At 32.0% G+C, this 24,898-nt stretch overlaps 1 protein-coding gene across 1 annotated transcript in view; it reads left to right on the top strand.

Annotated features, from left to right (window-relative positions):
- LOC119836766 (facilitated trehalose transporter Tret1-like) overlaps positions 1-24,898 on the top strand; it is a 65,270-nt gene extending 40,372 nt beyond the window's left edge. Inside the window, exons 2-5 of the mRNA XM_038362223.1 lie at positions 4,808-4,972; positions 7,763-7,922; positions 18,281-18,468; positions 22,516-24,898. Of these exons, the coding sequence (XP_038218151.1) occupies positions 4,871-4,972; positions 7,763-7,922; positions 18,281-18,468; positions 22,516-23,547 (1,482 nt within the window). The 5' untranslated portion in view covers positions 4,808-4,870 and the 3' untranslated portion in view covers positions 23,548-24,898. The remainder of the gene's footprint in view (positions 1-4,807; positions 4,973-7,762; positions 7,923-18,280; positions 18,469-22,515) is intronic.

Raw genomic sequence — 24,898 nt, 5'->3', positions numbered from 1 at the left:
AAGTAATAAATGTTATTTGCAGTTAACAATTTTCTTTTTTCTTTATTACAATATTTATGGCAAGACTAGGTATACAATTATGGTAATATTTATAATCCATTCAATAGCCTAGTAGAATTAGTCTTCTCGTTGTATACCAAAAGATAAACCTATTTAAATAAATAAAATTTTGCAATGTTTATATCTAACAATAAAATATCAACAAAAGCAACATACAATTAATTTGAACAATTTAAAATCCATTTAACAAAATACTTGCATTAACCGTGCACACCAAATTCATTCAGACGAAGTCAAACGAATACAATAAAAACAGCTTTAAATGCAGTCGCTACTGAGTTAAATGCCTAAAGAATCCAACTAAAATAAACTTTACGAACCCTTCCGTTTACAGAAACTGTTTACAAAATATTTAGAGATTAACTCTTTCGAATCGGTCGTTAATTACAACATAAAGTCAAACATTTTTATCGCCTCTTTTCACGGACGGTTTATGTTATTGTGAAATTTTAAAGGAGTTTTATGCACTTTTAATTTAAAATATACGCCGGCTATTTTCTTATGTAGTAATTATGGGAAATATCAATAATACATACTGTTGTACACGAAGACGTCACATGAAATGCCATTTACATAGTATCGATAGAGAAGTTTCAATGAAGAAACTGCAGAAGACTGCAAAAAACCTGATAACGCAGGAGAATATCAAAACATTTTTCTAGATCACGAACTTCCCATTCATCATTTCAAGTTGAACCTTCTCCTTCCGTCCGTCTGTTTATTCCTTCTGTTCTATCTAAGAGTATAAGTTATTATAACTCAATGGTAGTCGAATTTATTTCGTCTTACACTCCCTTTGTTAATAGGCCATGGATCTCTGTCCAGGGTTAACGCATCCCAATTTTTTCTGAACCTCGTACTGCCCTTAGGTGCCCAGCGCCCATAGGTGGATGTCATCGCCCACTTTGAGAAAGACCGCCTCAACTTATTGCAGCATTGTTGCTTCACCTCGAATATAAATCATCTGCATTCAATCAACATCCAACACGAGGGGAAAAGAAACACTTTTCGTTCGTTCCACGTTATTTATAGCATTCGTACAAAATTTCGAAAGAAACAGCCAAATGCTTAAAGTCACACGTGTCAATCAACTTGACGTATTGAAAAGTGATACACGCATACAGAATGTTTGCTGCGACGCTGTTAATATATCACCGTATTTCACGGAACTAAACTCAAGTAACGTAACCAGTTGGAATTGAACTGTTTGAAGTATTGCAATGGGGACATAGCGGGGATGAAGCTTATGTGGGCAATGTATTTTGAATTTGACGGCTAATTTAGAAAGAAACTTTAGACAAGTACCCTGAATGTACTCTCTATCCCTTCATTGTTGTAGCTTTATTAAAATTAAAATATGAGACAAAGGAAAAATCCAGCATTGCACAGCATTAATAACTCCTTCTTATTTATAAAGATGTGCTAATGTTAATGTTCTCTTATAAAATTTTAGGCGTGTACCTACGTAATGCCCATTAGTATTCCTTTAATATATTCAAGGTACGAACAGGAAAAACTAAAGAGAGGAAATATAAAAATGCCCCCGTACCACGCGACCCTGTCGCTCGAATGTCGCTAAATTGTCGCCAGTTCCGTCAACAACCTATGACGCGACTATAAAGTCGTAAATACTAAACGTAGGTCACAATATGGTTTAAAATAATCGCACTGCTAACATTGACCTAATTCGCTTGAGGTCTTAGTTATATGAACGTTTCCTAGGTGCAGCTATAATATAAAAGTTTGTTATGAAATATAAAAGGAAAAACAACGTAACTTTCCGTTTTTCCTTATTTAATATTGCTAATTTATTTTAAAACACTTTGTAATAAAATAATGTAGAAATGGTATCCTAATACATTTTGAAAACACTCACCCTGAACGTGCAATACCAGAACAATATACAATTTTGAATAATGCAACAAATTATTACATATTAACTTCGCTTTTATATTGAGCAACTAAAAAAAAACTTTTTGTTGTAAATAAAACCTTTAAACTAAATGCACAGCGTGTTTCTTTATCACTGTTCCCTCCACGCTCGTATGTATATAAAACAGTTTCAATAGAAAATCTGTTATCTGGAAAAAGTTGGAATACAATGCAATTCACCATACATCACGACTATTGTTATATTATATGTATGAAGAAGCTTACATCGTTATGTTTGCATGTTTTTAGTTTAATATTTCACCGTACAATGACTGTAGAGATAATGATGACACAGTTCGAGAAGTTATTGATTTTGATGCAATTTATAAGTGAAACTAGCTGTGTAAAAATTCCAATTGTCCAGGTCTAATCTATGTACCAAATTTCATTGCAATCTGTTAAGTAGTTTTTGCGTGAAAGAGTAAGAAACACACACACATCCTTACAAACGTACTGTGTAAAAGCAAGTGACACAATTTAATAGATTATATTATTTAAACGTGTTTTAAATTTTGTTATTTATTTTAAAATTTAAATTATTGAATTGTTTGTAATTACAATAATGTTAGAATCAGAACTCGGACGCGCGACGACCTAAATAATTAGTGCTAATATAAACCTAGGTTCCAGATGGCGGGCTGACATGTATCCAGTAGGAGCTCAACGATTTAGATTTTCAAAATAGGAAGTAAAACTATACAATAAGAATAAAACAGAGGTTTGAGTTTAAAATGGAGGTCTTTCCTTGAATATCATGGTTGAACACTTATACATTAACATACCCTTCATTTTGTTTAGGCATATGCTATTTTTCGTCTGCCACAAAAGTTTGCAGTTTTCTATACGTTTAATGTATTTCCTACATTTTTTATCATTAATTTAGTATCCAAAGTAATATTGTGAAGGTTAACGTGTAGAAATGTAGATGCTGTGATTTAAATAAAAAACTACACGATTTTAAAACCCGACCGACAAAATATAGAAGGTTCTTTATAACTTAACTTTAGACTAGCTGACCTGATTTTGATGATTCATGTTTATTTGATAGCTGACTTTCGTGTAAATTAGGCCTAGTTCTGACAGTTTGGCTGTTAAGTTTAATATTAAAAATAATCATTTATAACGCGTCAACCCGAGCAAGGCCAGTAAAAGCTAATAAATAACAGGCTTTTATAACTAAGCCGATGCTACCTTGATGCTATTTCTTATATCATATCTGTAGCAGCTAAACACACCTAACAGCAGTGCGTCATTATTGCTCTATGAACCAAAATTATCCGCACACACCGAGTGAAATGTTAAAACGTCTGCTCTGACGTAAATCTTGTTTAATAACATTAATTTGTTTATTATCCGGACATAGGAATGAAAATATTACTCGTAGTTTATGTAAATATTCATTGAATAATGCTTCAGTGCACTGGGATTGTAAACAAGATGATTAACAAAACGCGACTGGAGTTTAAAATAGTCTTGCTTTTACGGTTCTACCAAACTATCTTTGAAAACGAAAAATTTAACCGAATTCCATACTAAATACTGTCATTGTTGACTACTTCGAATGCTCTGTGCGATTTAGTGCTATCTAAGTTTTAATAGTTAAATATGTCTTTAAAAGCTATAAAAATTCAATTAATAAGCTTTTAAAAGTGAAGCCTGGAATATTATTCTAAAAGTTACCCTGAAGTGACGGTGACGACACCCATTTCAGACACAAGCCGGTGGCACTGAAAGTGAAGTGTTGTGCCGTAGAATATTATAGTCGAGCTGTGAATAATTAAGTTGGTGCATAATGTATTTATCGGGTTTTAAACTTGTTAATTACAATTGACGAAAGGTAATCTTTAAAACATTTAGAAAAGATATGAAAAATGAAAATCATATACAAGCAATATGACTTCAAAATTACGATACCTACAAACTATATAACAAGACGCTTTATATAGTCAACTTAATTTTCTCGCATGCTTTTATACAGAATATACGTTACTATATAATCCTAGCTATCCTAATGAAGACAATAAGTTAAACTCAAATTATTGTATTGTCACTGATCCTTGATAAGTGTACAAAGTTTTACTGAAATCTCTCCGTTTTAAGTGGGTCAAAACCGAGTCTAAATTAATCGGTGACTTACAAACAAACAGGTGAAGCGAAAGCCTGTCAATTATAATAAGTATAAATAAAAAATCCCATAAAATTCTCTTGAAAAGTAATCGATATACAGCTATGACGTACAATAAATATTTTTACAGCACACCAAGGAGTGCAATAACAAATTACTGTACGGAATATAACAATAGGACTTGCCTATACCATCTCAGTAGCAATTGTCACTCTGTAGTGCATTGTTTTCGTGTTTTGTCTTACGTGAGAGTGACGTTAGAGAGGTTTTAAATCGGTAATAATATAAATTTGAATGTGTATTAAGACCGTGAATAGAGGTTTTATTAATGCGAATTTTATGAAAAAAAAAACTTAAAAAATATGTAACCTATTTTAATTGAATTTTTTTTTTGAGATAGCACGAGTTCGTACGCACGAGATTAAATATTTTAACTGTTGTATGCTGCAACGAATAAAATTGAGTTAAATAATAAATGTAATTTTTTTACGATTACTGAGTAAATAAATTATAGGAGATGTGTTTGTTTTTATTTATAGTTTAAAGGACACATTAAACCAGATAAAACAACCCATCGCTTATTATATTTAAAACAACATACAAGAAATGCGTAACCACTTCAATCATACTTCGCGTTATAAATTTGATAAATTAAAAAAAACATCTGACGCTTTCTTGTATTTGTTTCAGATATCCACAAAGTGATGTCCACACACTCAGTGATAAGTGGAAAGTGTGATAAAATCAGTGTTCATGTGTGAAAAGGTGATGAGTGAGAAAATGACGAACATTACGCCTGAGACCAGAATCATGATGATGAGATCTGATGACAGCAGGAAGGGATATAGACGCCAGGTAAGTGATTAATATATGTAATGTATAATTATTTTTATCTTATGTTATAAAATAGGTCAAGTGCGAATCGAAAAAATAAGCTAAGAACTATGATCATACAAAACTCGATAGACAGACAGACAGACATACAACGAGGTCTTCCGTCTCTTTTTACCGTTTTAGGGTAGGAAAGGAACGCTTAAAAAATGGGAAATATGTATATTTAAATGGTAAAATAGACTTATAAATAACTCTATCGTTTTAGAAAATGTTTTCAATATCAAAAATTACAAAGAGTATTGTTCTTAAAACAATAAAAATAAGCACGTAGGTTTATTTATCCATTGCTTTTGTACTAATGGCTCTTCACACATTAATCAAATAAGAAACCTTATGTCTGTTAACTCTAATTGAGGAAAAGTTCTAGCAATTAGTCTCGTATCTGAATATATTTTCTAGATGAATATATAGATTTAAAATATATATACTAAATAGCTTATTTACTGGTTCAATACTAGCCACTGGCTCTAGGCTCCAGACTTTCGATTAGATATAATTATTATCAAAATAGCTCGATATGTTTCGAAGATTAATTGGTACAAACAAAGAAATATTTTCATCTAAAATTAACAAAATGAGAACTGTGATGATTAAATATTATTATTTATGAAAAGATACCATGTTAAATTAACTGTAACATGTAGGTATGTTAGGGTTGTCACAATTTGTTTAAATTTACATTTTTAAATTCTTACAATATTTACAATTTTACACTTATTTTATATCTACCAGAGATCGATATAAAGATACGTTATTATTTAAAATATAATTCACTGGCTTGAATTTAAGCCCATTATAAAAGTACGCTATAAAATATTTCACAATTCACCAATTCACGTCAAATAATATAAAAACATCATAATTTTCTTTGATTAATGATTAATAAAGAAAACCCTTCCTACAACATCGGCGCAGCAATAAATTTTCAGATGTCATATCAGAATTAAATTAGGCAACAAAGTAGGCTTTAACGCGTTGCAATAAAGCTGATTATCGCATGCAGAACAGGTGACAAAATATAAGTCACTGTGTCGTTCATTGATCCCTTCCAAATGTTGGTTTCAATCTAGCGCTTAGATAATGTCACTAGTGATGTTCGCTTCCGGGTGTGTTGTCGATGATTTATATACATGTCGATGATTTACAGCCGGTCTACATTTCAACTAAAATAACATGTATTTGGGTCAAAGACGAATATTTTAGCTCTGATGTTTGTGCGTAATTTATACATAAACGCTTTATAAAATGGTTAGTGGCTATAATTGATATTCTCTGTAAAATTAATCGTTGGAAATATGTACGACAGGTTTATTATATATTATTATATCATTTATAATAAAACCCTATAAATTATGGAGTCAGTATAATTTATACTTTAAATATATTTTTTTTATCCATGATGAACGTTTGCATCCACTTAAAAACTTCAGAATATAATATGTACTATGTACAAATATTTGAAATGCCACCTCCTAATTATGGATACCATAAATTACGAAAGCGACGTCTACTAAATAGAATTTAACGATATTTAGCGTCGACAGCACTTTACCAGATGTCATCAACTTTACGACGTCATATTTATTAGATTTAAATGTCAGTGATAAACAACATTATTTGAACAACATCGATATCGTTAGCTTGAAGAGAAAATGTGAGGAAATAAAATGGCTATGCTATAATCTATACATAACAAAATTTCAAATAATTAAACATGTATTATTGAATGGTTTATCACACAAAAACTCAATAATTTATAAATATTCATTTATATATCCCTACATGCAAAGCAATTTAAAACAAAATTACAAAAGACAACTCAGTTTTCAACAAATTTTCCAATCGGGTCCTTAAACAAATAAATTATCACAGTAAAATATCGATAAATTCGCGATAACGTCACTAGCAATCTGTATCACTGGAACACGGCGCTTAACATTGATCGATTCCGAACAGTCGTGTACATCACTAGTTAACGTATATCTCAGCGGGGTATTAATTATTTTGACATATAGCGTTAATATTATTAGATAATAGGTCATTGCCCCACAGACTGGAAATATCTTAAATATATTAAAAAGGGAATATCTATAAGATATATATTATGTTTTCTTCTGTTCTGGAGTTGCAATACATTATATGATGTTCACACGTAATAAAATAAACAGTAATTTACCATTTACAACAATAAATAATTTCATTTGTTATCTGTTTAGCATTACCACCATCAAACTTAATATAGTATAGATAGTTTGATAAAATTTATTAATATGAATTATATTAAACGACAATGAATATGTAATGTTTATGTTATTACTCGTAAGTGTAATAACATAACTAAATTATATAAAAAAAATCTTAAAAATCAATTACACGAGAATAAAATGAAAAAAAAGTAGTTAATACATATAATATCAATATAAACAAATTATTCAGTTTTAAAATGTCTATTTCGTTTGGTTGGGTAGTCTTTTATGTCTTTATCAATATCAATATTATAAATGTGTTTATTTTTAAATTATATGGATGTATACACGTCTATCTGTCTGTTACGCATTAGCTAAACCACTGACAAAAATATGGGATTTGAATGAGGATGGAAGTGGAAGATTTCATTTTCTTTTGTTTTTAAAGTCTCTTACAACTCTTAAAGCGTTGAAATATTATTTGTTTGTAAAATTTTTTTTATTACAAGATTATATCCACCGGCGATAGTTAATTAAAGCTAAATGAATATATTAAATTTCCCAGGTCCTCGCAGCGCTAGCAGTGTCCCTAGGGCCCTTCGCTGCCGGTCTGAGCAAGGGCTACCTCTCACCAGCGATCGCGTCGATGCAGGAGTCCAAGATGCATGACTCCTTCACGGTGACAGACCAGCAGGCGAGCTGGATTGCTAGCTTGAGCTTATTAGGTAAGGAAATATGGTTTTTCTATCGCCCTAATATTCAAGAGTTTTTAAGAGTTCTTGTATGCAATCACAGCTATTCGATGAGATTATAGCCTGGATTAGATCAAATTCTATCTCTTTACCAGTGTGGTTGAAGCAGCTGTGCCAAGCAGACTATCCCTGTGCCAAATTTCATTCAGATCCGAGCTGTTCTTGTGTAAATGAGACCCATACATCCGCACAAATTGTTAGATTTATAATAATGGGATACAGCTTTTATTGGTATATATTAATATTATTAATGTGCAAGTTTGTTTGTTTAATAACAATAATAATAATAGGTAGGAGGTAGGAAGCATAATAAACCCATTTATTGTCTACATCACATAAGGAAATCAAAAACATATGAACACAACTAGATAGATAACTAGAACTAGAAAAAACACTATTAAAACAACATAAACAGAAATAGAAAAAAAGAAAACATAAAAAAACATTAAATATAAGTTTAGATGTTTATCCGTCAATCATGCTGAAACTACTGATCGGATTTTCAGGAAATTTGGTATACAGACAGTGTATCAACACACTTGGGTGATAGGATACTTTTTATCCCGTTCAAATGCATTGAAATAAAACAGGGATCTTGATATCCGGGCGGAGCTGGGACGAACGTCTAGTCTAATATATAAGTAAAGCTCAGAAGTATAGCCACAGAAAAATAAGCATACTGGTTATAAGATTATGCATTCCCAGCGAGATTAAACGCATAAAAGTTAGTAAAAGTTAACATCGTGGTTTATACAACTGGTTCAAATTGCCTTTTGTTTATGGTTTACTGGTGCATTTGTCTAATTACAATAATTGTAATAAATTAGTATTCTCTTGTGTTTGGTTTTACGCGAGTATTATACATTTAGAAATTAAAATTTTTTTAACGGATTTTAAACGCGATTTATTCATTACGCTCGCTGTAAAGTGTTCGAAACGTCGGGTTAATAATATAATGAATAAATCGCGTTTAAAATCCGTTAAAAAGTTTTTAATTTCTAAATGTAATAAATTATATTGTTTTGATAGCATTTGTAATGGCTTGATTGCGAGCGTTTTACATAGAACATTTCATGTTTTTTTCTAACTGAGCTAATGGAAATGTACTTTTCTAGAATTTTCCGCATGTGTCTATTAATTTTCACTGTTCTGGGTACAATTTCATAAAATCTATACTAATATTATAAAGCTGATGAGTTTGTTTGTTTGAACGCATTAATCAGGAACTAATGGTCCTATTTGAAAAATTCTTTCAGTGTTAGGTTAGGTTAGTATCACGTACATATATGTACCACGGGCGAAGCCAGGGCGGACCGCTAGTATAAAAATAATGAACGTTTTTTATTTCACAACTTTATATTGTTTTTCTTTATGTATTCATTGAATCTTAATCAAGTTTGACCTTATCACGCTCATCTTGGTGTAAAGAGCAGCAGACACACAAACAGATACAAACTAGAGTATCTACACTAGTACCTATACTTAGATATAGTATAAAGCCGAAGAGTTTGTTTATTTGAACGTGTTAATCACAGAAACAACTGCACCTATCCAAAATTCTTTCCCCGCTAACACAACTAATAAGTCAATTAGTCTAAAACATTAAGAATCACACATAAATAGATTATACAGGCAAATATCGGAAGCCAAGATGCAATACTGCTGCCATGCCATGTAAGCACTAAACCAGTTTAGTGCTTGTAACAATAGTAATCTAAGCTAGGCCTTTAGTACTGTTTTCATAGTGCTCAAGCCATTAAATTCAGCCAACTAGCCATAAAATGCTTTGTTCATATTATAATGTACGTATAACATGTAAGATTTATAATTATTACTAAAGTTCATTTCCATATAAATTAGTTAGATAATTTTCAATGTGAATTTTCAATTACTGTTTCTATTAAATTATATAAAACCGTAAGCCCTAAGGCGTTTAAGGATTCTAGACTTTTTGCTTGAAACAAAATCTTCATACACTCTATTGTATAAGTATAATTTTATTCAATTATTTTTTTTATATTATACTAGACGCTCGTCCCGGCTCCGCCCGAATATAAAGATTCCTGTTTTATCCCAAGGGAGCATTTAATCGGGATAAATAGTATCCTATCACCCAAGCCAGCTCATAGCTCGTCTGTACACCAAATTTCATCAAAATCCGTTCAGCAGCTTCAGCGTTATTGATGGATATCTATCCAAACAAGCTTCCACATTTATAATATTAGTGTGATATACATGGATCTTAAAAATTAGGGTAGGAATTTTGATGCGAGTTCTTAAGATTCCGCACCCCAGTGGTATAACGGGACCCTATTAGTAAAACTTCGCTGTCTGTCTGTCTGTTTGTCTAGCACCAGGCTATATATCATCATGAACCGTGATAGAGAACTTAATTTTTTAAGAGATACCGTAATTCTGTTTCGGCCTTAACGACAAATAATAAAAAGCGAGGTTAAGCAACGATAAGAACGGTCATCCATTGGATGGGTGACCAATCTTTTTGTAGATGCTTTGAAATACTTGGCCGCGTATAAGTACCAGTATAAGGTAGTACAAGCTATTGAAATACTTATTCTTGGTGGCGCGAAAACCGAGCGGCACAACTAGTGTATCCTATCCTATCCCACTAATATTATAAATACGAAAGTTTGTGAGGATGGATGTATGTGTACGTGTATGTTTCTTACTCTTTCACGCAAAAAAACTACTGAACCGATTGCAATGAACTTTGGTACTCGAATAACACATAGGCAAATTCTATCCCGATATTCCTACGAGATACAGACTTACGTGGGTGAAACCGCGGGGCAGCTAGTATATAAATAAGGCACGGTTATAAAATCTCATAAAGACTTTGACCACACTTTAAAAGCGTAATATTAATTATATTTACCCGCATGATTTATTCATATTTGCACAATACCTCAAAAGCAATTAATGTACAGTCAACAAAAACATCAAAGCTAGTCAAACACATTGGACGTACAAACAGACAAACATACGTAATTAGTTGTGACAGCATTAATAGCCAGCGTAGGTAGGTTTTGCATTTTAATGATTTCCCTACGAAGCTTTTATTCATATTTACTATCGAATTTTTCAAATCAATTATTTTGTACATTTATTTATTTTAAATTACTATTATTAGGTATTATTTTAATATTTAAGAACACAGTGGCTTCCGGTCTGGAAAAGCTCCACTATGCTATATTTTTTTTTAATTTTTCCTGTTTATTTCATGCGTCAAATATGGAGTTTGTGTTTAATTGCAACTCCTGGTTGGAATCCTACTTCCAACTATCCTACTTAATAGTATAAATGCGAAAGTTTGTAAGGATGTGTGTGCGTTTGTTGCTCTTTCACGCAAAAACTACTCAACCGATTGCAATGAAAATTGGTACGTAGACATCTGGACAACTGGATTAACATACAGGCAACTTTTTATCTCGATATTCCTACGGGATACGGACTTGCGCGGGTGAAACCGCGGGGCGTAGCTAGTCACTTATAATTTTAATACAATAAAATTATAATGTCCTTATTATCATATAAAATCCGATTTAACCCGGACAAAGCCATGACGCTCAGCTAGTTAAGAACTGTATATAACACATTTTATTAGTATTTATTTAGTTTTAAAGGGCTATGGCCTAAATACAAGTAAAAGCTTATTTATTATTCATGAATTATCATAATAGGCTGAATGCATTATGCAAAGCAGAATGCATAATGAACCTTATTTCTTTGGCGCTGTGGTTTTAAATGGCTTGTTACGTAATAGGAGTGTTACAGGGATGTCTATTAGCTTTATTTACTTGTGATATAATGTATACGATGTTCTATAACAAATTAACTACTGCAATTATAGCATTCTAGCTTAGCCCGCGGTTTTGCTTGCGAATTTGGTATAATATATTATTTAGACCAAAATCTATCTGCATACGAAATTTCAGCCAAATCGATTCAGTAGCAATGAAGTTAGAGGAATAATGCTAAATGAAGACAGTAAAGAAATTATGTTTTCATCTGATATTTTTTTTATTTTGTCAGTGATGCTTATGATATGTGCCTACAGATCAATTTCAATACATTATTTTAAAGCCAGTATCCTTATCCAATATCGGATTGTATATTTTTTCACAACTCCCACAATATGGGTATCAAATAAAGGGTGGGCCCCTTAATTACTAATAAAATACATAATCCTATCCTACTAATATTATAAATGCGAACATTTGTAAGGATGTGTGTACGTTTGTTACTCTTTCACACAAAAACTACTTACCAGATTGCAATGAAATTTTGTACGTAGATAGCTGGACAACTAGAATAACACATAGACAACTTTTTATCCCGATATTAATATGGGATACAGACTTACGCGCGTGAGACCGCGGGACGCAGCTAGTGTTAAATATGGCTGACAATTCAAGATGGTCGGAGGGTTTAAAATTAATATTGGAATTTACAAAACGATAAGCTCCAACAATTAGATTATAGTATATTTTCGATTTAATTGCATCGGGAATAAAGACCTTTAATTTCATAACATGTATACCTAACAGCAGTGGTGGCTCAGTGGTGAGAACCTCGGACTTCAAAATCGATAAGTCGGGGTTCGAGACCGGGCGAGCGTGTAGGCAATAAATTAATTTTTCAATTTATCTACACATGTGGATAACATCAACACTGCTTAAACATGGTGAGGAAACCGGCATGTCCAAGAATCAAAAGTTCGACGACACGTGACACGTGCCAACCCGCACTTGGCCAGGGTGGTGGATTATGGCCTTAACCCTTATAGGAGGCCTGTGCCCCAGCAGTAGGAACATGTATGGGCTGTTGATGATACCTTTAAAAAGATCATCTGATTAAAGAAACTATATTCGAAAACGTATTTATATTTAGCATTTCTTTATTTCTCGAGAATATAAACACATCTCCGCCAGACATCCTTGCTTTAAATATATTCCAAGGCGCATACAATAAATCGGCAGTCTTATGATAGTTTTGTATTTGAAAGCCATTGTATTTCACTTACCAGAAACAAAGGTTGAATGTGCTAGAGACTTGTCTACGTGTTTGCGTGTGCGTGAAGAAAAAACATTAAAATTTGTTACATTATAAATAATTATAATTGAATATTATAGAATTTATTTGTATAAGCTATTGTTGTAAAAATTAACCGTATTTTTTTGAGAAATTAGGTACATTATTTCATGAACACATTCCTTATAGTTTATGGCATAAATATAAAAACGGTAATCATTATTGGTATGAATTATTATTGAATATAAAAATCTCATATTTTCAAAAATTGGAAAAGAGGAAGGAAAGGAATTTAAATAGTATTAACTCAAATAAAAACCTCTATAATTGAGGAGAAACTTTAAGTTAATAAAAATTTTATATATAATTTTAGATACTTGGAAACAAATAGTATGCTTATTAAATTAAATAGCTAAATTAAAATGCGACACACATGTGGCTTGTCAATAAATAGAAAAGTTTATTAGTCTGTTTGTCTTTTTATCGGGAAAAAACCTGCTTATGATTCACGTGGAGTTTTTCATAAATCAATCTCGCTATTACGTTTTCTTGCTAAATTGTTGTAATTCAGTATTCATTCTTTGAATGTTAATCATCGATATATATTTATATAGTAACTAGCTGCGCCCCGCGGTTTCACCCGCGTAAGTCCGTATCCCGTAGGAATATCGGGATAAAAAATAGATGTTGGCCGATTCTCAGGCCTACCCAATATGCTTACCAAATTTCAGAGGAATCGGTCAAGCCGTTTCGGAGGAGTATGGCAACGAAAACTGTGACACGAGAATTTTATATATATAGATTTTTATTTTATATAAGACACTAATCACTAAGCTATACAACTATAAAGCATGTAGCCTTCTTCGATAAATGGGCTATACACAAAACTGTTTTTACAATTCGAACACGTTCCTGAGGTATGCACGTTCCATTATACAAACATACAAATTTTTCAGCTGCTTAATATTGTTATAAGAGGTGGATTAAATATTTATAATAATAAATAGAGTTAATATAAACTAATAAACATTCTGTAATGTGTAAGGATATTATTTTATACCAATCAGGATAATAAGATATATACATAGTTACATACAATCATAGGGACAAATAATAAAAGCCTGTTAAATACTCAAAAATATACATAAAGACGAACATATAACCTCCTTGTTTTCGTTTTTAGAAGTCGGTTAAAATTACCCTTATTGCTATTGTCCAATATTATAACATCCAAGTGTGAACATCCTTCAAAACAACCTATACATTATACCCAATTGATTTCAACAAATTGCGAACGCGTTTTCAAAATTACAGCCCTCGGCTGACATTGGGATGAATTAAAATTCTCAATATAAGAGCAATTTATTTGAATTACCGTACACCGTGATACTGTAAGAGATTATGGGTTTGTACTCTCGCAAACGATGCTTATCTCCATTGGTTGAAATCTATTGCTTTTTTTGTTTGAGGTGCGAAATACCCTGTTTTGTGTTTTATTCCTCTTTGGGTGTGTGCGTGTGCGTATGCGCCTGTGTGTGTAAGTTGGGTGTGTTTTATTTTGTGGTGTAGATATTTTTCTATTTGATGGTGGAGTTAAGTTGTGTGTGCATAAAATCAAAATAATCGAAATTAGGTATATATATATATATATATATATATATATACTAATATGTTTAATAACACTATTCATTTATAATATTACTAGCTGCGCCCCGCGGTTCCACCCGCGTAAGTTAGTATCCCGTAGTGATATTGGGATAAAAAGTTGCCTATATGTTATTCCAGTAGTCCAGCTGTCTACGTACCAAATTTCATTGCAATCGGTTCAGGAGTTTTTGCGTGAAAGAGCAACAAACACACACACATCCTTACACTTTCGCATTTATAATATTAGTACGATTAGTAGGATAGGATGAGCAGGAAGACCGAAAAATGATAAATTTATTTATAAAAATAACGAAAAACGCTTAGTCCAAATACGTTATTATATATTATACTAATATAATTCTAACACACATCATTCGATTATTCGAAATTCGAATCGGCGCGCGATCTATCAATCGACATTCCAAAATCGATTGAAATCTCCAGTAAATCACTCTGTGTTTTGTTTAAGTTATTTTGGATGTTTCTGGAAGTAAAATGCATTCGCCTCAAATGGAATTCGTGTAGACCGCTGTTACAAAGAAAATATACCGAATGCGTTTGCCACTACGAGGTGTGTGGGCTACGCACATATTATGTCTATTGTTCATTTATTGTTTGTTTATGGTGATAAGTATACGATTATTATATACATTTAAAAAAAGAATACAATAGAGCAAACTCAAAAAAGAAGAAACCTAGAAGTTAACTACTTTTTAACGGATTTTAAACGCGATTTATTCGTGTATTATTGACCCGACGTTTCGAACACTTTACAGCGAGCGTGTTCACGGGAAGACCGACTGAATTTCTAAATGTATAATACTCGCGTGAAATCAAACGCAAGAAAATACTGAGAAAAAACCTAGTTCACCGGCAAGTTTTTAAATATTTCAATATTAGAACAAGATGGCTTCTTTATCTTCACTAAAATTAACTACGGTCCAGACTCCAGACACACAGAAATACCTACACAAGTAAAATTGACGTCACAACACTGCGTCTGGAGTTAAAATTAGAAAAATCTTATGATAAATCTGCTACCGAAGACGTATTTCGTCATTGTGTTAAATTTTATAACATTCTGTTCGGTCGGTGGTTTCAGACTTCATCAAAATCGATTCAGTCGTTTTGTTGATAACGTAAATACATGCAACCACACACGTTCTTTTTACTATTTATAGAAGTTCTTATAAAATAATGATCCTTACTAATATGGTAAATGCGGAATCGGTTTTGTTGATTTATTTTTTGCGTTTATTTCCTAAAAAATTTTTGATTCGATATTTGTTATAGTATATAAGATAGAAACGGAATAACATATAGGCAACTTTTTAAGCGATATTCCTACGGGATACGGACTTACGCGGTTGAAACCGGGGGGCGCAGCTAGTATTATCTAATTAAAATTCATCAATCAATCAATCACGTGTTCATGTGTGATCGTAGATGAAAAAATATTCAAGAAATATGTCTTGTTATAATAATAATTTATTATATTCAACACAAACGCGCCAAACAATAAATGTCTTAACGAGCGACACATATTTACATTAACCGTAAAACAAACAATAAATCGGTTTAAAATCCAATATTTTACGTACAAAATAAGACAATTCCTTTACTCACGTCCCACAAATACGTGTTTATTTGTGTGTCCCGACGTGTCGGTATGACTGTGGCGCCTGCCCTGCTGAATTTGGCAACAGTGTGTAAACATCCTATCCGACTAATATTATAAATGCGAAAATTTGTGAGGATGGATTTTTGTGTATGTATGTTTGTTACTCATTCACGCAAAAACTACTGAATCGATTGCAATGAAGTTTGATACATAGATAGCTGGACAACTGGAATAACACATAGGCAACCTTTTATCCTGATATTCCTACGGGATACAGACTTACGCGGGTGAAACCGCGGGGCGCAGCTAGTAAGTACATAAATTAATGTTTTAAGTAAGAAAATTTTATTCATACCAGCTTCACCGAGGAATGCGTATCAATGCATAGTATAAAACAAAGTCGCTTTCATCTGTCTTTGTTTTATCTTAAAAATAACGCCACAGATTGATGGGGTTTTATTAAACAGATAGGGTAATTCAAGAGGGAAGTTTATGTGTACGTATCATGTATTATGGTACCCGTACGAAGCCGGGGCGGGTCGCTAGTCGCTATATATTTGTATAGTAGTTCTGCCTCCTGTATTCACCCACGGATATTATAAAGACGCTTTTATTAGCTTCACCTGTATGTTTAGAATTTAACAGATTGCTATAGAATAGATTTTGACCCCTATTAAATAATCAGATTTAATTCAAACTTTGTACACTTATCAAGGGTCGGTGACAATAGAATAATTTCATGAGTTCATCTTATCTGTCCTGATTAGGATCGCCAGGTATAACTAATTTCCTTACTTCTCTGTTTCAGAGCAAGTGAGAATTAAATTGTGTTCATATTTTTTTTTGTTTCTTTAACTATGTGAATTTATTTTCTTCTATTTAACATGGTTGATTTTTAAGAAGCCGATGTTTGAATGAATGCTTACTAATAGCCTTATATAGATTACCTAATTATGCAACGTTAGCGTTTCAACCTGAGTGAAACCAGGGTGCGCAGCTAGTTCATTTCGATTTAAGACTATGTTAGCGTCCACAACAATTTAAACAAAAGCAGACTTGAAAACTTAACAGTTATTGTTAAAACTTCACAAGTACTGTGAGTTTGTACGAAGGAATATTTTAAGTGTTTCTTAGAGGCAACACAATGGACTCACTTTGTAGTGTTAAATAGCTGTATTATGTACTTTTGGATTTTCAACGGGCAGACCCTTGAAATAAGGGGAATATAAAATTACAAGCTTTCGTCTGAACACTCGCGCCCATTTCACGTTATATTCGTTTTCTATTTAAATAACAAATAGTCTTGGTGATTACCACATTTCACATTTCACACTTATTATTGATAAAATTTCAAACAATTTTTTTTTATCGTTATTGTTTGATAATAATATGAGTAGATTTGCCAATGTGACGTCATAGGCGTTATATCATACGAATTGAGTATTATATTAAATTAAAAAAAGGGTTTGTATTTCAATTTTATGTGGGAGTGAGGCAATAAATGGATTTTATAGAAATTCAAAACGGATATCCAAGTAAATTCCAAGTAAATTGCATTTATAAAATCACAGTATTTATCACACTGTGCTTCTGCGATCTTATGTTATTTATAAAAGACGTGGTTGTAATAATAGTAACAGCAAGCTTATAATTGTCATTTGATAATGCTTTCCTGCCATGTTACCTAGGTATGTCAAGTTAGTGATCCTTAATGGAATAAATAAATAAACACGCAATTGACACATAAAGGTCATTGACGTTCCTATTCTTAGTTGGATCGCATTGTACATTTGAATTTATTTGTTTTTTTTCATTTATTTATAACCCTCATAAGAGGCCTTTGTCACAGCAGAACATATATGGGCTGATGATGATGATAACTCTTTAAAATAACTTTACATGAAATAACCTTATTACTATTATGTACAAAAAACAGTCTGTGTAGTTTTAAGGCGACCTTATCTTAAGAGATACTAAGGTATTTGATTATTCTAATGAAATTTATCTTTCCCAGGTGCTCTAATCGGTTGCATATTTGGCGGTATGGCGATGCGTCTCGGCAGGCGTCGGGTTCTGCTCGCCATAGCTCTACCACATACCGTGGCGTGGCTCGCCACCGCGCTGTCTACGAGCGTCGACATGGTCTCCATCACGTCGTTCTGTGGTGGCATGATCGTCTGCTGCATTACCATGATTACGCAGGTAATTCAAAGAATTTGTACTTTAATAGTAATAAATATTACATATACAATATCAAGCATCAAGTTAGATAATATAAACATTCAATAAATCACAATCTAATCTGATATATGTCTTCCTAATGAAGATTATTGGCGATTATTGAGACTCTTTCATTCATTCCACAAACTACAAAAACTGTCTCGTAAGGGAAAATACAATTAAAACATTCCTACACTTGTATTTTAAATGTCATTTATTTGCTATTATCATTGTATTTTCTTGTGTTTGATTTAACGTGAGTATTGTTCATTAAGAAGCTAAACATTTTTTAATGGATTTAAAAATACTCTCATTGTAAAGTGTTTGAAACGTCAGGTTATATAATATAATGGATAAATCGCGTTTAATATTCTTTAAAAAGTCTTTATTTTCTAATTGTTAAACTTATAACACAAAATATCTGACTATCTGTCAAACAGGGTCCCACTCGCCCCTCTTGTTTACGGAATTGAAGAAAATCACAATAAATCAATATATCAACATCGTCATCCAAACAGCTATTTAGATTCGTAACAAAGTAAAGCAAATATCAGGCAAACACCAACATTGTAATTATATGAGGCTTCTCGTTCATCAATCTTGGGTAAAATTAGTTTTATGATGCTGTTATCTCGATATTGCTACGTACTTATTAATTAATGATTGTCTAGAATTAATTACTGGACCTAGATGCTATAAATTATTACTTTAATCGCTGTACAAAGGCACCGTATCATTAGAAGTACATATTATGTTAATATATAGGTATATGTTCTATGCAAAATTATAGTTAATTAAAACATAGTGTATGAATTTGGCATGTTTGATTAAATAATTATCAATTATTATTAGAATCCGTTGGTTTGGTGATTCGAGTTTTACATTAATTGCATTTCTAGTAATACAGACAACGAGGTTCAATTCGTGATCTATATGAATTACACAGTTTGTATGTTTATTTGTGAATAAATTCCGAAATGGATAAATTTAGAAACAAATCCTCTACTTCTGAAACTTTTCGTTTTCTGCAACTGATTGACATAGGCTATGTTGATTTATGAATTAACTCGGTGTGGGTCAACCCAGGCCAGGCGCGATGCACTAGCTTTCAAATAAACAGAATCGATTCACTTAGTTTATAATTCTGAAGTGTCAAACGGTTCATTTAACAACCTCCTCCTTTTTGTGAAGTCGGTTGAAAATGTATACATAATACATATTTAAAACCAAAACTAAAACAGTGTAATCGCACTTCTATCAAACCCACACCCCTAGATCAACCCTCTAACCACAGCACTGGTCGTCAATTTAAACAGACTATAATAATAAATAACAAATAACATACAAATAAAGACTGTGATATAACTGAGGTCAGAGTCAGATAAATGTGGGTCACAGGTGTGGACTATTATATTGTACGTTGTTTTTGCTCATATGTATGTATGACTTTTGTGAATTTATAGTACTACTAGTTTTGCCCGCGACTTCGCACACGTAACAATCGGAGCAGTTTTATAGATGCTATTATACATAAAAACCTTCCTCTTGAATCACTCTATTTAAAAAAAAAACCCCATCAAAATCCGTTGTGTAGCTTTTTAACATTTAAACATTTAAACATTCAAAGGGACAGAGGAAACGACTTTGTTTTATATTATTTAGTGATAATATTAAATAAATAAACATTCGTAAATTTAACAGCACTAATTAAAAGAGAGCGTTATGTTGTTGTAAGTTTCATTTATTCGAGTACACTTGATTCTCAATTTTCTCTAGTTTTTGTTTATTGTAAAAGTTTCCATACGATTTCCTTTAAAAACACTTGTTTTATGTCCACTAATACTTTTGCTTCTTATAGCCAATATAAAGCCTATCCTACATGGAAATAACGTAGAGTTTGTGCGTAAATCAATGTAGAAAAATTGAGTTAAGTTTTTAATAGAAAATCAATTCTATAAACTATTCGCGTAGGTGATAAGTGACCTCAGTGGGAATAGAACCAAATAGGTAACAAATGTGAATCTTACTCAATCGATAATGAGAAATATGTATCCCACCATATCCATAGAAATCCCATTGTGGATCTATTCCCCACGATATATCATAGATCCATCCTTATTTGGAAATTGACATAACTGATTGTAATTATTATAACAGTTGTAATGTGAGAATAATAGCGGTTTCTTTTACTGTTGCGTAAATTACTTTAAGTATAAACAATCTGAACATTTATCCGTCTGAGTATCTCGTAATAATTACTGGGACGATTTTAATGCAGTTTTAATTTCGTTGTAGCAGTTAGAACGATCCGGTTTATTGGATAGTTTAAGATCTTTTGGTGTATATCATAAAAAGCAGTTTATCAATTCGGTTATATTTTTTGTGTGGCTACACCGATTTTTATAATTATTTTATTACTTGAAAGCTAGTTAGTGGCTGCTATGTAGTCCCATTTCAATTTTAGTTTTTTGTTAAAATTATTATCTGCAGGTTATATATTTCAATATTATTAGGTGGTATGTCGGGGTTTATTTATTATAATATTATTTATTAATGCACATTTCCTCAATAGTCATATCTAAACACTAATGTTACTAAATAAAACCTCTAGGGTAGATATCCACCCACCACAATTCAAGTATTCAGTAAAATATAACAAATTATATTTCCAAGAATTTCATTTCACTGTTATCAATATTTTATTTCGATATGAATCCAATTTCCTTCACCACTGATTAGGGTTGTCAACCCTTTCGTATAAATAAGCCAATATTGGTATAATATTAAGATGTTGAATACATTGTTGTGAAAAAATTTCACATAATGTTACATTAACTAATAACTCGTAACTAGTTCTACTTTAATGCATAATTTTCATCGTCCAGAGAATGTATTTAAAAATAAACTAGATTTTATTATAGGTGCTAGCTCTCGTAGAAACAATTATTGACAAAAAGTCGATAATACAATTATTGCCCTTATACAGATCAAGTTGTAGTTCATTTGAAATGATTTTTTTTACTTCATTTCTATTATTGTTACACTATTTTTCTGGTAGAGAATTAATACTGAGTAATATGATCGTTCATTTTCAATTTTTTTTTATAAAATTGTTAAAGATTTCTCAAGGTATGAGTTCAAAACAGCATTAAAACAATGAAAATATATAAACAGGTGACAACCCTACCACTGATCCAAGCAAAACATCCAATATGATGTTCCAGGAAGCGTGATTACGTTATGTTTTATTGTTTTCTTATCTTCTCATATTTATAAGGAGGATATTGGTGATAGTAACAACCTTGCTTCTTCGAAAATGAATACACATTAGATTTTCCTATATTATGTTTAGAAATTTCTAGAAATCCGTTATGAGAATTTGTTATAACAGTTATTTTCCTGGACAATATTTTTTGATAATGCTTTTGACATAAATCTTAAGACTTTTAATGATGATACATTTGTTACAGTGGCTAGCGACGATCTTTAATTATATAAGGCATCCTCCCTATTCCAAAATTACATTTTCAATATAGTATAAATGTATTGAATATAGAAATATTCTTTGTTATTACATATGACGTTAAATTACTACGTGTAAATAACAGTCGAAAATGTAAATAACAAAGAATTATTGTTACAATTTTACGGTACAAATCTTCGTATTCATTGAAATTAAAAGCTGTTTGACATCACATACTTTAATTTTCGTTCATGAATTTGTTACCATTCACCACGATTTACTCACGCATCATCTTCTTTAGGTACGCTTATTATATCTTCATGAATATGTTTTAAACAATGATACAGAAACAAAAGAACAAACATGTTTTCCACAGGCTGAACAATAAACAATCACTTTTTAATTAAATCAGCGTAGGTCTACTTCTAATTGCTGCTTTTGAAAATAACACAGCAGTATATCTTTTGAGCAGTAGCTCTAGTAAACGATTTAGTTTAACCATATTCTGTTTATAAGAATGCTTATTTCTGGGATCAAAAATTACTAATTAATCTCTTTGTCCTCAGGTATACATAACAGAAATAGCCGTACCGGAAATCCGAGGCTGCCTCAGCTCAGTACTAAAAATCCTGAGCCAGATCGGCATCCTCATATCATTCTCCCTTGGAGCCTATCTGAACTGGCACCAGTTGGCTTTAGTCGTAGCTGCAGCACCAGTACTTCTCTTCGTGGCTCTTCTGTTTGTTCCTGAAACACCATCATCTCTCCTCCTACGGGGTAAAGAAGAACAGGCCGCAGAATCTTTACAATGGCTGCGAGGCCCTGACGCAGACATACGTCAGGAATTAGCCACAATCAGAACCAACATCTTGGCAAGCAAACAGTTCAATGATGGGAAAGCAGGCAAGCTCAAAGTGCTTCTGTCCAAACGGCTAACCAGGCCAGTGCTGATAACATGTGGTTTGATGTTCTTTCAAAGGTTCACAGGCGCACATGTGTTCAACTTCTACGCAGTTCCAATGTTTAAAAAGACGTTCAGAATGATGAATCCGCACGGAGGAGCTATTGCGACTAGTGTGGTTCAGCTCTTAGCATCTTGCCTGTCTGGTATGTTGATTGACAACGTTGGCAGATTGCCTTTATTGATGATCAGTGGTGTAATGATGTCTATTGCTTTGGCCGGCTTTGGATCGTACGCGTATTACGAAGATGTCTTCAGAAATTCAACAGATCTGACGCATGTAGAGCCTGGTTCTTACGACTGGATACCGTTGCTCTGCGTACTGACGTTCACAATTGCTTTCTCATTGGGGATCAGTCCTATATCTTCCTTACTTATTGGAGAACTATTCCCCTTGGAATACAGAAGCACTGGAAGCGCACTGGCCACAAGTTTCAGTCATCTGTGCGGTTTTGTGAATGTTAAAACAGCTGCAGATTTCCAGGACCATATCGGATTGTATGGTCTTTTCTGGTTATACGCAGGTATATCAGTGTTATGCCTTCTTTTCGTAGTCCTCTTCGTGCCTGAAACGAAAGGTCGTGAAATCGACGAAATGGACCCAAAATACGTCGAATCCTTGTGTATTAATCGATAGTATTAAACGTAATAGTATTTGAAATAGACTGATACTTGTAAATAGTTACACAGGAGCCTTCAACCAGTATTATAGTTAGTTTTAAGTTTTCTGTTGCCTCATGTGCCTTATCGAGTTCCTTCCAAATGCATCACAGTGTTCATTTAGTTTGCTATCTGATGAAGGAGGAAGTTTTGGAATTGCTTTTGTTGAGAAAAGGGAAGAAAGTTAATGTTGAAATGTTTTGTTGAACGTTAATTCAATTGTTATTGTAAAGTATTATATTATATAATGAGCATGTAGCTTTTATGAAATATAAGATGTAATAAGTTGGTTGTTATAATGAGATCGGTGGTCGTAGCAGTTTGAGAGGTATTCGATTTCATATAAATGTACATTTAACTGTGAAAGAATAATTATCAAACTGTATTACTTTTCAGACTCTCTCATATAATTGAATCGCCTTCGTTAGATAGTATACGTGTCAGTGAGTTCCGTAGAATAGTTTTATATTTTTTTTATAAATCGACTGTAGTATCGAAACACAAAAATCTTAATTCATTGCAAATGTATATTAAATATAATTATATTTTAATATATATTTATTCATGAGATTTTTTCTATGATTATATTATAAAGCACTTCAACTTAGTCATGCAGTTGAAAACAGTAGAAATGAATATATTTAATTAGTTCAATTAAGATAAATTGTTGTTAATTGTAAATAAAATAGATTAAGCATCATTCGTATTGCCAAATAGATCCGAATTTTCATTTGTAAATAGATTTAGATAATTTTGAGAGATTTTCAGATAATATGACGATATATACCGCTTAAAAAAATAAAAATGCGTGTATATAAATTAATAGAGTAGACAATAAATATTTATACAATTTATAATAAGTAAAATGTTTATTATCATCCAGTGATTTAACAGATGTTCGATATTTATTATAAAAATACGAAATTTATGTAAAATTCAAACAATTTATATAGATGACCACCAGCGTGGGGCTTCAGATTTTTAGAGACAAAGTCTCGATATTCTTTATATAAAAATGCCTTAAATAAAATATATTTCCATTTTGAAGTTAATTACAGTGTTTTTATAGAGTTTTGTACAAATTGTATTTACGTACATAACATTAAAAGATTTATATTATATTATATTGAATATTTTATGAAATTTGTAATCACATTGCCTTCTTCGAAATTATAGACTATCGTTGATATGTCTAGGTGCTATACGGTGCCTAAATTCCAGATATTATTTATAAACTTGTGTTGTAGATTGTATATAGTATAAGCGAGTGTTGTCAGGTGTACACAATGTATTTTTATGTACTTAATGATGTAGGTGTTTTAATAAAA

This window comes from Zerene cesonia, chromosome 25, assembly GCF_012273895.1.
Source record: "Zerene cesonia ecotype Mississippi chromosome 25, Zerene_cesonia_1.1, whole genome shotgun sequence".
NCBI lineage: Eukaryota > Metazoa > Arthropoda > Insecta > Lepidoptera > Pieridae > Zerene > Zerene cesonia.
This window is presented reverse-complemented; position numbering and strand designations above follow the sequence as displayed.